Source organism: Conger conger, chromosome 2, assembly GCF_963514075.1.
Source record: "Conger conger chromosome 2, fConCon1.1, whole genome shotgun sequence".
Classification (NCBI taxonomy): Eukaryota; Metazoa; Chordata; class Actinopteri; order Anguilliformes; family Congridae; genus Conger; species Conger conger.
Genome location: NC_083761.1, coordinates 40,893,044 through 40,909,739, shown reverse-complemented (window position 1 = coordinate 40,909,739; position 16,696 = coordinate 40,893,044). Strand labels below are relative to the sequence as shown.

The 16,696-nt window shown below is 39.7% G+C and overlaps 1 protein-coding gene across 6 annotated transcripts in view; it reads right to left on the bottom strand.

Annotated features, from left to right (window-relative positions):
- The window catches only part of phactr2 (phosphatase and actin regulator 2), a 67,318-nt gene that overhangs the window by 12,521 nt on the left and 38,101 nt on the right, over positions 1–16,696 (bottom strand). For 2 of the 6 annotated variants that reach the window (XM_061221678.1, XM_061221670.1), the window contains 4 exons: positions 15,063–15,182; positions 5,923–6,144; positions 2,346–2,877; positions 29–207 (listed from right to left, as the gene is read on the bottom strand). In XM_061221678.1, coding sequence (XP_061077662.1) covers positions 29–207; positions 2,346–2,877; positions 5,923–6,144; positions 15,063–15,182 — 1,053 coding nt within the window. Of the gene's footprint in view, positions 1–28; positions 208–2,345; positions 2,878–5,922; positions 6,145–15,050; positions 15,183–16,696 lie in introns of all 6 variants that reach the window. The other 4 variants (XM_061221688.1, XM_061221697.1, XM_061221706.1 and 1 more) reach the window with 4 other exon arrangements.

The following is a 16,696-nucleotide window of genomic DNA, read 5'->3' as shown; positions in this document are numbered from 1 at the left end:
AATCTGTTATCAGAGGGAAGTTTCGTACTTGAAGTGTACTCATCTTCTTCATCCTCCTCCTCCTCATCTCTGTAGAGGATGGGGCCATCAGAGTCCGAGTCACTGGTATGGGACTCCCTGTTGCTGTCGGGGATTATCGTGACGTCAGGGCTGTCTGGGATTGTAACTTGGGTCCTCTGTTCGTCACCCCCCACTTCACTTATGACCCTGAAGGAAACAGAGAGGCTTGTGAATTAGTGGTGTCGGGTAAAACTCTCCATACTAAATAAGTGGTAGAGATGATGTTGTAAATGTAATAAATAAGCACTTGGCTTGCCCAGAAAGCATTAGAACAGCGATCAGCTGTCTTAATACATATTTAACAGTGTTGTGTTCTGCGATGTAAGGTGGAAAATAAGAACAGAACTAGGGGTGGGACATGTTTTGATCTTCTGTAAACAAAGTTGACTTTTCCTTGTGTTCACACAAATGCACTTTTTTGGGTGCCTAAAGCCAGTTTTACAGCTGACTTACTTACAGGTGTTGCAAGCTTATCAAGCTTTCCACTTTACACTTAACACAGGGACAGGAACAAATCTCCTTTCCAATAATTAGCTTTAGAATACTGATAGGCCACACTATTTGATAAATGTTTTGTTTTGCCACTCTGGGAAATTAAGACATGAAAAAATCCTCAAGACCATTAAGAAAGCCTGAATAATGTCCATTATGCTACTGGCTTGTATTGCAAAATTGTATTTCCAGGGGTAGACCCATTAAGTTTGTGCTACAAAATGTATTTGTCATGGGCATGGCTAAATATTTAGATTGTTTTAATATTCAAGTGATTTATTGGATTTAGATTTGCTAGTTTCTTAGTTTCATCCAGTGGATCTGAAGTGCAAAACACAAAAACAAAAAGGCGTGGTCCCGAGGTGCAGATGCAACATACAATAAAAAAAAAAAAACACGCAGTCCTGAAGTGCAAAACACAAATACAAAAAACAGAAGCTTTTGGCCCTGCAGTTCAAATACAACATACAAAAACTAAAAGGAGCAGCCCTGGGGTGCAAAACACTAACATACAAAAATTAGTCGCCCTGAGGTGCAGATGCAACACACAAAAACAAGAAGTGTAAACACGAACAAACACTTGCACTTCTGGACCACTCCTTTTTGTTTTAGTATGTTGCATTTGCATCTCAGGGCCAAAAGTTTTTGTGTTTGTGTTTTGTAGTTTCTCCACCAAAACATGGATGCATGTATTAATCATAAGGAAAACATTCGATTCCAGTGCTGTTCAATGAATACTCATTACAGAATGACAGAATACAAATCTTTCATCAAAAATTGTAAATCCATGAAAATTGTTTGCTTGCATGTGTTTTTCATTTAATAGTTATACTTATTGAAACTCATTTTGCCAAAATGAAAATAATACAAAATACAAAGCCATCGTCTGTCTATACATATATATGATTTTCTGATTACGTTTTTCCTAAGTGTTAAGAATCATGTAGTTAATGAAATGTGGTTTTTAATTACTTATAGTTTAAAGAAAATTCCAGGTACTAGTTCTAGCTCTCAACAAATTTTGATTATGGTATACTCATTGTAACCCGTTTACATTTTGTTTTAAATTTTATTGTTAAAATGCAGCATCATAAAAACAAGGTTAACAGCCCAGAATATCATGGACACATCATATTATCTAGCAACATTCTTGGAAATACAGTTCAATGATCCATGTCAAAAGAACTTATAACTTGTATATACCTTGGACTTTTAAAATGCAATCTGCATCAGATTTAATTTTAAACTGTTTTCTCTGCAGTACACTTTTTTTACTTGATATGATCCAGGTACATTCTGACAGGTAAACCAGAAATAACACCATCATCTTCCTTTGATTCACTGTAGTGCCAGCATCATTAGAGTCATTATTTCTAAAATTGTGAATGCTTAAATCCAAGTATCTCTCCTAAATTTCAATTGCTGCAGACCTGGATCAAAGTTTTTGCAAATAGATACTAATTTTTTTTTTTAATATCCTTTTTTTAAATATTCAATATGAAATTATTCTTTCCCAGGATTGCATGCCCTGAACATGAAGAAATCGTAATGGGTCAATAGGAATGTTTTCAGATTTAACTTGCATTCAAAGAGTTGCACTGGCCTGTTCCTTTGCTTATGTCCACATAAGATTCATCACCATCCTCTTAGCAGGATATGGAATTCCAAATTCCTAAAAATCCTAAAGTTTCCTTACAGCGGTCAACAACTGATCTAAACCCACTTCCACCAAAACAACAATTGGTGCATAAAGCCATTGCAGCAGAAGCGCAATGTGATCTAATCATACTCACTGTTGGGGCCTCTCTGTGGGGCTCTCCACGCTGCTCGATTGACATCCCTCACCATCGCCATCCCCGGACTCTCCCAGGAGCTCCTCAGAACCATCTGAGGAGACCTCACTGGGGGACTCGGTGAAAGTAGTGTCCTCCACGATACTTTGGCTATTGGACAACTCCTCACCCATCTCCTCCAGGGGTGACCTGGGGTCCTCCGCGGTCAGCATCAGCTCATCCTGCTTGGGCTTCTCCTCCAAACCTGGGGCTTTAGATTTTCCATGGACCTCTTCCTGGGCAGCTGGCTTCAAGCCATCTGTAGATTGGCTCTCTGGCTCAGGAGCGGCTTTCGGTGAACCTGAGAATCTGATGGGGTCCGTTCCTTTGCCCCGTTTCTTCACTGTCTTTGCAGGGCCTGAACCTTCACCCTTAGCCATAGTTCCTTCCTTGGAGTCTCTGCTCCGTGCTGCTGGGAAGGAGGAGGGCAATGTCGAAAGCTGGGTCGTATTCTTGGATGCACCCGCTGATTTCTTAGGATGCAAGGATTTGGCTGTTGTCAAAAGATAATTAGAATTTTTTAGGAAGCACATTCTGGAACAGCACAGCCACAAAAGAAAATAATAACAACAAAGAATACATGCTATTTTTTTGGCTTTGACCCAGTTGATTCAATTTGCAATTTGGAATCAAATCTCATAACGAAGGATTACATTAATTTGAAACCATGTTTTACTGAATCATGTTATTTCTGTATTGAAATTCCCCCCCCATTTTTGCATGAATGATACATTCATGATGACTGTATTTCATGTTATCTGTGTCGAGGGACATTCCAAGAAATAAAATACAAAAAAAGTAATCTTGTTGACTACAGAAGGAAAAGCATTTTTTGGATCTTTTATCCTTTACAGGAATCTGAAAAAGAAATGATGTTCTCAAGCCGTATTTTCCAAAATCACCCTTGCATTGCGCATGGCAAGCAAGGCAAGGCGCACTTTGGTGTGGCTACTGACTGTGCTGGTATTTTCTGGGCGAGAAGCACAAGGCTCAAAGTGGGTGGTGCAGGTGGCAAATGTGCTGGATTCTGCCAAATAAAATATCAGTGGGCGTGTTTTGGTATCAGACCACACAATGTTTACGTGAGCAAAAATATTGGAACAGAGAGCATTTAAGTAAATGTAAGTAAATAACACTTCATATTTGGTAGCATATCCCTTGCCTGCAATAACTGCATCAAGCCTATGACCCATTGACATCACCAAACTGTTGCATTCTTTTTTTTGTGATGCTTTTTCAGGCTTTTACTGCAGCCTTGTTTACTTGTTTCCGAGAGGTTTTTCCCTTCAATCCTCTCTTCAGTAGGTGAAATGTATGCTCAATTGGGTTAACATCTGGTTATTGACTTGTCCAGTCCTCTCTAATGAAGTCATTTGTTGTGTTGGCAGTGTGTTTTGGGTCATTGTCTTGCTGCATAATGAAGTTTCACCTAATTAGTTTGAACACATTTCTCTAAGTTGGCAGAGAGAATGTAGACTTCTGAATGCATCCTGCTTCTACCATCATGAGTTACATCATCAATAAAGATTAGTGAGCCCTCTCCAGAAGCAGCCATGCAATCCCAAGCCATGACACTTCCTCCACCGTGCTTCACAGGTGAGCTCGTATGTTTTGGATCATGAGCATCTCCACACTCTGGCCTTTCCATCACTATAGTAGAGGTTAATTTTGGTCTCATCAGTCCATAAAACTTTGTTCCAGACCTTTTATGGCTCAACAATGCACTTCTTTGCAAATTGTAATCTTGACTTCCGTTTCTTACTTCTGATGAGTGGTTTGCATCTTGTGATATAGCCTCTATATTGCTGCTCTCTAAGTCTTCTTCGAATGGTTAATTGAGATACCGTCACCCCTGTCCTGTCCTTTGTGATGTCACTGACTGATGTTTTGGGGTTTTTCTTCACAGCTGTTTCTGTCATGGACTGCTGTTGTTTTCCTTGGTCGACCTGTTTGACGTCTGATGCTCTGAACGCCAGTAGTTTTGATCTTTTTCAGGACGTTCCAAGTTGTTGTACAAGCGATCCCCAATGCTCATGCAATGGATTTCCCTTTTTTCTAAGTTCCAAACTGGCTTGATTTTATCAGAAAGACAGCTCTCTGGTCTTCATGTTGGTTTATCTTCTCTAACACAAATGCAGTCTTTACAGGCAAAACCCAAGGCTAAAACCAAGAGTAGACATTCAGAACTATTTATTGTTTAACCAATAAATCTAACAGGACACATCTTGGCGACAAGAAACACCTGTCAGTCACATGTTCCAATACTTTTGCTCACCTAAAAATGGACTGGTCTGATACAAAAGGTGATATGTTCTAAGTTGGTTGACACATCTAAATAAAAATACCAGGAAATAAAAGCTGAAATTAGGATCATGTACAACATACAAAACATACAACCTCATCTGTGAAGCACGGTGGAGGAAGTGTCATGGCTTGGGCTTGCATTGCTGCTTCTGGAGAGGACTCACTAATATTTATTGATGATGTAACTCATGATGGTAGAAGCAGGATGCATTCAGAAGTCTACAAAAACATTCTGTCTGCCAACTTACAGAACTTCATCATGCAGCAAGGCAATGACCCGAAACACACTGCCAACACAACAAAGGACTTAATTGGGGAGAAAAAGTTTTGGACTAGTCAAGTCAATCACCAGACCAGACCTTCACCCAATTGAGCATGTATTTCACCTCCTGAAGAGGAGATGGAAGGGAAAACCCCCCTAAAACAACTGAAAGGGGCTGCAGTAAAAGCCTGGAAAAGCATCACAAAAGAAGAATGCGACAGTTTGGTGAGGTCAATGTGTCACAGACTTGGTGCAGTTATTGCAATCAAGGGATATGCCATCAAGAAAAGTGTTATTTACTTACATTTACTGAAATACTCTCTGTTCCAATACTTTTTCTCACCTAAAAATTGGGTAGTCTGATACCCAAATGTGCCATTTCCTAAGTAGTTTAACACATCTAGCTATAAATAACAGAATCACAAACAGCATAACTTTCTCCACTTCCTTATTCATTATGATTGATGGTCCTTGCTTTAATTGACTAGTTGTGATGATTTTTTCCCTTCTGAATAACATAGGACTCCACATAATATGGCATATTCTAAATCACTGACATAAAAGCGGGGCAGCAAGGATGGTGCAGTGGGTAGCACTGCCGCCTCACAGCAAGGAGGTCCTGGATTTAAATCCTGGTCGGCCGGGGCCTCTCTGTGTGGAGTTTACATGTTCTCCCTGTGTTTGCATGGGTTTCCTCCGGGTACTCCGGTTTCCTCCCACAGTCCAAAGACATACAGGTCAGGCTGCATGTCTACCATGGGTATGAGTGTGTGAGTGAATGGTGTGTGTGCCCTGCAATGAACTGACGACCTGTCCAGGGTGTATTCCTGCCTTTCGCCCAATGTATGTTGGGATAGGCATAAAAGCAACAAAATGATAGTTGAGGTCAAAGGTGGACTGGGACCAATTTGCATGCGAAGAACCACGTCATGCAGAAAGAGGGCCGCTGTGCTGGCCACTACTAATACTCACCGGTCCCACTTCTATTGCTTGGGGGGTTTCGTTTGGAGGGTGGGGTAGAGGGCTGCTTACCGCCACCTTTTGGCAACTTTTTGCCATTACTAGCTGCCTCTTTCCTTGCCGCTGTGCCTGAAGCCCCGCCGCTCCTTTTGGGAGGTACATGGGACTTCCTACTGGGAGTGTCCTCCGATTTCGATAGGTTCCCCTTTGCGACAGGTCTTTTGTCATTCCTCTCTATGGGAGTAGATGCGGACATAGTGTCCCCTACTGTTAGTCAGAAAGTCAAAGCATGCAAGAACAACAGCCCAGGGTTTGGCAGGGGAACTAAAGCTATTCAGACTGTTAGTAGATATAGTGCAGTCTGTAAGTATTTGGACAGTGGTACTATTTCTGTTCTTTTGGTTCTGTACTCCTGCACAATGGATTTAAAATGAAACAATGAATATGATAAAGTGCAGACTGCCACCATTAACTTGCAGATATTTACATCCATTTTGGGTGATGTGTGTAGGAATTACATCAATTTCTATACATAGCTGGTATAAGAAAGCTTTCAGTATCTTGTCCAGATTCTAGGCTGTTTATTGTCATTGGAGTCTGTTATTGGTGTTTGTCAACATGAAGATCAGAGTTGAAAGAGCCAAAGAAAGTGAAGGAAGCCATTATGAGGCTGAGAAACCTCACAAAAACAGCCAGAGACATAGGTCAAACAGTGGGCTTTCTGAAACAAACGGTTTGGAACATAATTAACAAGCACTGGCATACGATTGGGACTTCTCCCAGTCTGAGCAGATTCTATACTCTCTAAAATTAATTCTGCTGCTGCTATTAGCAGTTCCATTATCAATGAAGGAAATTAAGCCAGCACCTGTGGCAGCCATACATGTCCAACCACAACACCCCACCACCATGTTTCACAAATTAAGGGGGGTGATTTGGATCTTGGCCAGTTCCTTTAGGCCTACTACTGTCCACAAGACCTTTTAACAGAACTTTGCAGGCTTTTAGGTACTTCTTTGCAAAATGCAAACCACTAATAGGCTGCAAAACAAGATAGCCAGATTACAGCTTGCTGTGTAGCCTCTATTTCTGTTTGTGAGCTCTTCTGCAGACAGTAGTCATTGACACATCATGGTGGGAATTCTTCAGTCATCAACTGTCTTGGTCTACCTAGGCCTACCAGACTCCAAAAGCAATCAATCAAAAATCAATCAAGCTTGCGTAAAGTAGTGCACTTCATTAATGATTCAATGGAATCAAGTCTTAGATTTTTCAAAGAAAAAATATTTTCCCCAAAAAACAGGTTCCACATTTATTGGCACCACTGGTTTAATACTTTGTGCAAACACACCTGGCAAAGATAACAGCCATGAGTCTTTTTTTATTATTTGTGATAAGGTTACAGGGTGAATTTGGAGGGATTCTTGACCATTCCTCCATGCAGAACTTTCCAGAATCATTGATATCCTTGGGATACACCCTCTTCACACCACAGGTTTTTATAGGATTTAAGTCTGCAGATCGATATGGCCCTTGCAGAACATGGTTGTTGTTTTTACTCAATAATTTCTGTGTGGATTAAAATGTATGCTGGGGATCACCGGCAGCATAATATCTGAATCCCACTGTATGTGTAAAAAGTGATGCAATTCCTAGACCGATCACCGAATATGAATGTATATACCATCAAATTAAAAGTGACAGTTTAACTTCATATTAGTTTAATTTCGAATCCAATGTGCTGGGGTACAGAGCCAAAATACCACTGTCCAAATATTTAAAGACCTCACACATATAGGAATGTTAATGCATTTTCTGAAATGGCTTGTGAGTGATTTTCTCTCAGAATCATATAATTAACCCCTTAAACACCACCTCTTTTCTTTAGACAAGCTTGAAAAATGACATGCCAAAAATAAAATGCCTACTATTCTTGAACCCTTTTGACTACATGCATAATCCTCTTCTGAAAGGTAACTATTTGGGCTTTGTTTTGCAAGAGTCAGAATTATTGTATGAATTATTAAATCAACGTTACAGAAGCTCAAACATAGTGGAAGTGGACGATTGTTTTCTCACTGAAAAGATTTACTGTTTTTGAGTGGATACAGATTATTGTAGTGGTGCTGGAGTGCTTAGAAACACAATGGAGCCACATCCAAAACCCTGGACAAATTCCCTTTCAAATTTGATGACGATATCGCCAAAAATTAGCATTCTGCATTGTTTTTTCTAAGCTATGTCTAGGCAGTTTTCCAAAAAGAAACAAAATCTATTATGCGTCTTCACATGTAAAATACCGTATTTTGCTTACTAAATGGTAAATGGCCGCCTTTATCCAAAGCGCTGTACAATTGATGCTTCTCCATTCACCCATTCATACACACACTCACACGCCGACGGCTATTGGCTGCCATGCAAGGCCCCGACCAGCTCGTCAGGAGCATTTGGGGGTTAGGTGTCTTGCTCAGGGACACTTCGACACAGCCAAGGCGGGGGATCGAACCGGCAACCCTCCAACTGCCAGACGACTGCCTTACTGCCTGAGCCATGTCGCCCACTCTTATTTGCAAAACAGGGCAATAAAACTCCAGCCTACCCCATGCCACTCTCATGGTTTACAACTCTCTTCTAACAATCCTTGAGAAGATTTCTCTATGTCAAAAAAACATGTTCCAGTATAAGAACAAAAATATACAATTCGGAAGTTTCATGAGTAAACACATTGTTATTGTTTTTTTCTTTGCTCACTCTTACTCAAGTCCAGCCAACATATTTGCAGTTTGGTAGGAATATAAATTTATTTTGCAAATTATTCGATAGACATATTTACGGAACCAAACATCCCACCTGGTTATTAAGCTATGACTGTTTTCTGACAAAAGAGAAAACAATATTTTTGCCGGGACTATACCAAAGCAAATAAGCAAATGTTGTCTTGAACTACTTTTTATTGTTGCGTAAATGTAATGTAAATGTAAATTGCTAGGTCATTTCAGTACCAAACTAATGTAAAACATATGTTTCTTACCCTACATATGTTTCCTACCCTTTCCAACAAGGTATAATGTGTCATATTCAGGTGACAGATAGTTTAATGAATATACAGACATGCATAATTACAGGATTTGCACTTGCTGTAGATAAACCTGTAATTGTACTGCCTAACGGGACTCTGGTTAACCTAATTTTGAAATAAAGTTCAACTTTAAATGTGATAAAGGTTGGTTAGAAAGCTTTAGGGTGAGCAATCATATTTTTATAAAGCATGCCCAAAGTGTCCAAAAAGCTCTCCAAAAATGTGTGAGAATAAAAAACACATGAAGGTTCATTTTATTGACATTTTGTATCATAAAATCTGTTTTAATGGAAAATTCATGTGCCTGGACAAAAAGCTATGCAGATGTTTTGCATTTGGAGAGATTTGACACTTGATCTGGGTGCAGTTTTAAAACTCCTATTGATATCTTTACCATATTTTGTACACAAGTTGACATAAAATTTGTGCACAAATATAAAGTAGACAAGTTGGTCCTTAAACTGAGATATTCAGTGCTAAACTATAAAAATAAGTTTTAATTTCTTTGTATCTTTTGTATACACTGTATGTACATGCTCTAACATAAATTTGTTCTGTCTGAAATGGTACAAGCCTTTTCCTTGATTGAAGTCTTCAACCATGTCAGTGCAGTAAATATTGCAAAAAAATAGTGCAAAACATTATTACATTACATTACAACGTACAGTTGATTAGACTAAGCAGGAGACAATCCTCCCCTGGAGCAATGCAGGGTTAAGGGCCTTACTCAAGGGCCCAACGGCTGTACGGATCTTATATTGGCTACACTGGGATTAAAACCACCAACCTTGCGTATCCCAGTCATTTACCTTAACCACTACACTACAGGCCGCCCAAAACATTTTGAGATATTGATCATTTCATAGGACTAGTACAAAATAGGTGGACATTGCCCTCTGGGGACAAGAGACTAATCACATAACAATGTGCAATATAAGCACAATGCAATATTCTCAATGTAGCTTCATTTTGTATCCCCTACAAAAGTGTATTGAATATTACATGAATATTCAATATCTTAAAGGCCTATCTTAAATACAGTCCTTTTTACTAGTAGTACGGTTTTTTTTCGCAGATGGAACATACTGTTTTTGCTTGGAATGCTGCATCATCACTTTAAGATTAAATCACCTTGTAATTGTTCTTTTCCTGAAATCTATTTTTGGTTTACAGCATTATGATGTAACCCTTGTGCTTTTGCCTCGTAAACTTAGACCGTAGCCCTGCTTTACTCAATTTGCAGGATTTTTCAAATTGCTGAGTTTAGAAATAGAATAGAATAGAAATACAACAGAAACACAGCGGTTAGCACTGTTCTAACACTGGCAGCCTTCAGAGCAGTTTCTTAGCTTTCACCAGTGTGAAACAGCTATCCTTATTCGATCCAAGCCATTATTTACATAAACCCCATTATAATACACAGTCTGTAACATGTCCTGTGCTGTAATCACTTTCTTTGGAAAGATTACTCTAAGGAAAAGTTGAACATCGGCGATCTTAACATTGATGTCCACTTGCTTCTATACAATATCACATTTCACTTCCTACATTCTTAGCATTCCAGGGTAGACTTCGGAGTACCTCAAGGATCGGTTTTGGGCCCTTTGCTCTGTTCTCTATACATGCTCCCTCTCGGGAACATCATAAGCAGACATTGTCAACAACTGTCATTGCTATGCAGATGAGACACAATCTCTTAAGCGAGGTGATGCTGCCAAGCTAGCCAAATTAGAGGCCTGTCCACAAGATGTTATGGCTTAGATGACCGAAGACTTTCTCTTATTGAATCAGATGAGACTGATATATTGATAATAGGTCCCGAATCGCTGACAGATAAATTCATACTGTTTTCTTAGTAGATGGCTTCTCTGTTTCCTCTAAAGCAGTTGTTACAAACATTTATGTAACTACTGACTCAGGCCCACATTAATAATATTGTTAGAGTGGCCTTCTTCAACCTGAGGAAAATTTCTAAATTAAGGAAGATATTGTCCCTCCAGGAAGCGTAAATAATGCATGCATGTGTTGGATTACTGTAATGTTTTGCAGTCTGGTTGAACAAATTCAGCCCTGAAACAACTCCAACTTGCAAAGAATGCAGCCACTAGGATTCTTATAATAAATAAATGTGAACATATCAGTCCCTTACTCTCTTCCAAGATTACTTGTTTTCAAGATTCTGGCTATTTGGAACCCATAAATGACCAGTGGCAAGGTGGTCCTGGATTGCTGCAGTCCTGTTCCTCCTTGAATTTATAGTCTAGGGATGGATGGACATCACCCTTGCAGTCAGCCTTTTTCTTGCCACTGTTTGAGGGTTTTTCTCCCCAATAGGGAGTTTTTTTTATATTATGTGCTATCTGGGGGCTCAGGGCTGGTATTACCCCATAGGCTACATGCAAATTGAATTACTCATCTCAATACTATGCTAATGACCATGAGGTTTAACAATGAAATATTAAGTTAATACTCAGTGGAAAATCTTCAGTTCAATCATTTTTCCTCCATTCATGCATTTCACATTTTAATCAGTTACAAGTCAGTTTTAGGTTTTAGCATTCTTTTAAACATAACATTGACAAATGAGTTGTCCTGTATGTCCTGATTTTTTTTTTATATTGTCCTAATTATTCTGACAAGTCTGATATGGCTAATCTAATTTTCCAAAAATACTCTAAACATATTACAAAACATTTTAAAAAATTGTGCTGACAATTTGTAAAACTCTGCCCCATTATTTGAAGTATGAAAATTTGGTTCTAACAGTGGGCTCAGACGAAGACTGAAGTGATTTGGAGGAGAGAGCAACAACAACCAGACGGAAAAAGGGTACAGACTGATCATGTATGTACAGCTGCACAAACATAAAAGTAAATACTTTTGTTTAGGCATCAGTGAGATTAAAAACAGTGGATGTTTGTTCTGAGTGATGCCCTTGGGAGTGCTATACAAAGCACAACCAATATATACAACTGTTCAAAGGTTTGGGGTTCACCTGTCTTTTTATACATTTTGGTTTCATCATGTGGTAATTACAGCACTTTTCATTTGCACTCACCCATTTCAATGTTTGAGATAAATTAACATAATGTCAAATAAATTATTCATGTATTGTATTTGGTTGCATATGTTTTGCATGCCATGATTTCCTGATGTCTGTGACCCATCAACATCATCAGAGTCTGGATACTTTATTTTCTGGTTGTTCTATAAGCGCTATTAAAACTTGCATTCTATGGGAATTAGGGGGTTCAGCGGTAAATTATGCTGATAGAGCATGGAACACATTTGTTGGCTGAATGGTTTTAAGTCATCAAGGGTCCAAGGTATCAATTTAGCCTCAAATCACTAAGCTGCTGTCAGATATGCAGTATACACTACAATAATTGTTTCTCCTGAATATTTTTCCATTTAGTTCAACAATTAGTCAGGAGAAAAACTTATTGTCGTGTCTACTGCATATCTGGCAGTGGTCAGATTGAGGTTTAATTGAAAAAACATTCTTTTAGTATCTACTGCATATCTGGCAGCAGCATGACACATGCCTTAATACTGTCTATACATCGTACATATTTTATGGCCCAACATTGTTGATAGCTACGGGATGCAATTTAACAAGTTTTGCTATTACAAACTGACATCCCTTTTCCACAAAAATACAATAGACATTTCATGATGTGCGTAAATATGGCCAGTATATATGTACCTCAAATACAAGCTTACTTTATGAAACGGTTTTCATTCACTTGAATTACCATTGCATGTCACAGATTACCAGTAGTCCGTGGTTAATAGCAACTAAACACTCTGATAGTAGCATACAGAATATAATAATATAATTCCTCTGACCCACACTCCAGCACAGCTTACAGTAGTAATGCTTTTATTGTTGTGTTTTCTAACCGCTTCGTGCAAGCTCCCTAGTGGCCATTGCGCTGGTGGTCCCAAGATTGCTCATCTTAGGTATTCAGTACTCCTGCAACCGTGAGTGGAAGCAACAAACCATGTTCCAGCTTTATTAGGGTCCAAGGTATCAAATGAGCCTCAAACCACTGTGCTGCTGCCAGATATGCAGTAGACACTACAACTAACTGTTTCTCCTGAATATTTTTTCCATGGAATTCAACAGGAAAATTAGTCGAGAGAAAAACTTATTGTCGTATCTACTGCATATCTGGCAGTGGCATTATGGTTTGAGGCTCATTTGTTGATGACCTAAAGCCATTTAGCCAACAAATGTGTTCCTTACTATATCGGCATAATGTACAGCTGAATCTAGTCCCACCCCTCAATTCCCATTGAGATCCATTCAAATGTAAAGAGTTTTAATTAAATTAAGACACCGATAATGTTCATAGATCACAGACATTAGGAAGTCATGGCATGGAAAGGATATGCAACCAAATGCAAAACATGACTGTTTTACTTGACATTATCTGCTTATCCAGGTCGCTGTGGCAGTAGGATGAGCAGGGTATTCCAAGCGTCCATAGGTGAGGGTTGGAACATAGATTGACCGGTAAATCGAGAGCTTTCCCTTCCGGCTCAACTAACTCTTCACCATGATGGTCCAGCACAACACCCGCATTACTGATCTCACGCTCAGTATCCGCCTGTCGATCTCATGCTCTATTTTACCCTCACTTGTGAATAAGACCCTGAGATACTTTAACTCCATTCGCTTAGGGCAGAGGCTCATTCCCAACCCGGAGGGAGCAATCCACTGTTTTCGGGCAGAGAACCATGGCCTCGGACTTCCCGGCCGCTTCACACTTGGCTGCAAACCGCCCCAGTGTGTGCTGAAGGTCACGGTCCAATGAAGCCAGCAGAACAACGTCGTCCACAAAAGCAGAGACATAATTCTGAGGTCACCAAACCTATCCTCGCCTCGGCTGCACCTTGAACTTTTGAATGCAATTCACTTATGATTATCTGCTTATATAAGCACACATATCATATTACGAAAAACATGTTTATAGAGTTTAAAGCGTCATTAATCTTGAAAAAACTGGTTTAAGCAGGTGGGTTTAATGTTGTGGCTGTTCGGTGTATAGCCCCTCCATTAGACATCATGTGAGGAGAACGGCACTTCGAGTTGTCTGCCCAAACTAGCTCCGCAGGCTTCGCCTCAATAATAACGGTTCATATGAAGATAATTCAGCAGTTTAATGTAGGCCAGCTCACTGTTGGTAATGTTATAATCAGCTTGAACATGTATTTATTTGTCCAGCATTTTATACATGAAGTGATAATATTCATGCTGATAAAAACAAGAAAGTTGTTTTTGCCTTTTTTGTACTTTATTTCAAATTCCTGATTTCACACAATGTCATATATATTTTGAATAGGGGAGAACTGGCAGAATTTCCACTTCCACATGAATTACAGTTTTTCACTACAATCTTGTCATGCCTGCGCTGCAGCATCTGACTTTTGTTTGATGCAGTTGCACACAGAGGACCAGGGTTAGCGCTGTGCTACTAGCAGATCCAAGTATGGCAGGCGCATGAGGGAGCAGCAGGGAGATTTGGAAAGGCTGGGGGGAGGGACTCAGCAGGGAGATTCACACCATAGATGCTGATTTGGGGCTCAAGATGATGCTGAGTGAAGAAGGCGTATCGATATCTTTCCAGCTGCGGGGGGGGAGGGTTGTAGCAGTGTTTCCTCAATACACAAGGAAATAAACAGGCTACTATTGGCCACCAAAATTGGGGAAAATATGGGAAATAAATCAAATACTATCATGCTATTGACTGATGAGATCATTGATAATTGTAATAAAGATTGCAATTATCCTCTCAGCTCAAGTGCATGGTTTGAATGTTGATGTGATTGTTTTACACTTGCAATATTGCAGCCATTAAATGTTGAAAGGATAAACTGTAGACCATGACTATGCAACAACGGTAAGTTGTTGGTTTCACTTACTAATGAAGCTTGTGCTAAGTAGTTAATGGAAGCTGTTTTTATAATCTGCCATCTAATTCCATGAGCAAATCATTCTTTCAATACTGTGGCTTCTGAAGACGCATTCAAGTCCCAAATGAGAAGAGTTACTCACACAATGCCCTACCTGTTTTGTCATCTGTATCTCCTTGCGAGTCGTCCATAAGCGAAATGTCCACCTCCTCAATCACAGGCTCCACGCTGATGGATGCAGTGTCTCCATTTGAATGTATAAGTTCTTCTGAATCTTTGAAACCAAATAAAATGAAGTAATTCCTGAAATATGTGTCATTTTGTCACCCTCTGGTGATTCAAAGACAATTATGCCAACCTCCTGGGCTGCCCACCACAGTCTGTAAATTTTTACACTGAATTCCAAAGTCTTAGAAAGACAGCATTCAGCAGGCCCAATTTCAGTATTTCTGCAAAGAATTGAACTGGATCTTTGTAATGATCCAGTTCAATATGAAAATCCCCACCAGTTCACGAGCCAAGCAATGCAGGAATACAGTGCCCCCAGTATTCAACATACAGGTTTCAATCCCCATTGCCTATGTTATTGCTTATTTCGCTGTGTTGCATATATCTTCAGGATTAGATTAAGTATCCCTATTAACAGCCAGGTTTCCGGTTTCTTAAGCATTCACACTAAATATATTATAGGTCCATTTATGTTTCATCTGTGTTCAGTTGTATAATTGCAGTTGACATTTTAAAGTTGGCATGAAAGCAAAGTGCTATGTTATCTGCAAACCAAACACAACCCATAACCCCATGCCTAAGAACATCCCTACTCTCAGGCAAACCTTGAGGTTTTATTCCACAAGGTTTTCAGGTTGAAAATGTTCCAACAACACAAGAAAGAATGTCTTAAAAATAAGATGGCCAGTATTCTGGAATAACCCTCTGGAATAACCCAGCAAAGCCCAGCCCAAAATCCCACACTTTCTGTCTAACTAGGCCCGAGTTGCATAAGATTTGTCGGGAGGGATTGGCGATGTTGGTGATCGGCAAAATTGCAATGGATATTTCAATGCAAAATATTAAGGTGTAACAGGGCAAAATGAGAAGGGAGGCAAACAAAATTTCTGTAGGCAAAGTGCAGGAACTGCTATACTCCACGCAGAGGGAACTGTAGCTTAATCCCTGGGAAATTAAGGAACACTTGGCAGTTTCTCAACAAATATATATCAGTTGATGACAGCCCACAGGAAAGCACTGGAAAAATGTGATAATCTGGGCAAAAACCTCTCACCTTGCGGTTATGGCCCCCACCCCACACCTACTACCCAGAGATGCTACAATAAGGGCAGTGTGTCATGAGTCTCCAACACTTCTTCAGTAAATAGTTATTTACACAGGTTCTTTTCCAAAGAAACAGGGATCTTTTCACCACCAAATAGGTTCATGCTGCCTGTTCTAACGGTGTTCTAAATGCTTCCATACATTTACAGAGAGCAAAATTCTGCTGATACCTCATCATGGCCAACTTTTTGATGCACTTCATTCAATCTGAGCATGGCCGTCCAGTTTCACTTCGTTCTGTGAGCTGCACAGCTGTGTATTGCATGATACAAGCAGTGAGCTGCACAGCCACTTCCATACTGATTCATTCTTATGCTCATTTCTTGTTCCACTGCTTTATGTGTGTAATTTCAGGGACAGTGTAATATTGTACTCTGCTTTATCAAGTTGTTTGTTATGTAATATCCAGATATAATCCACCCCTACAGGCCAGAATCAAAGGAAACACTGCTGTCA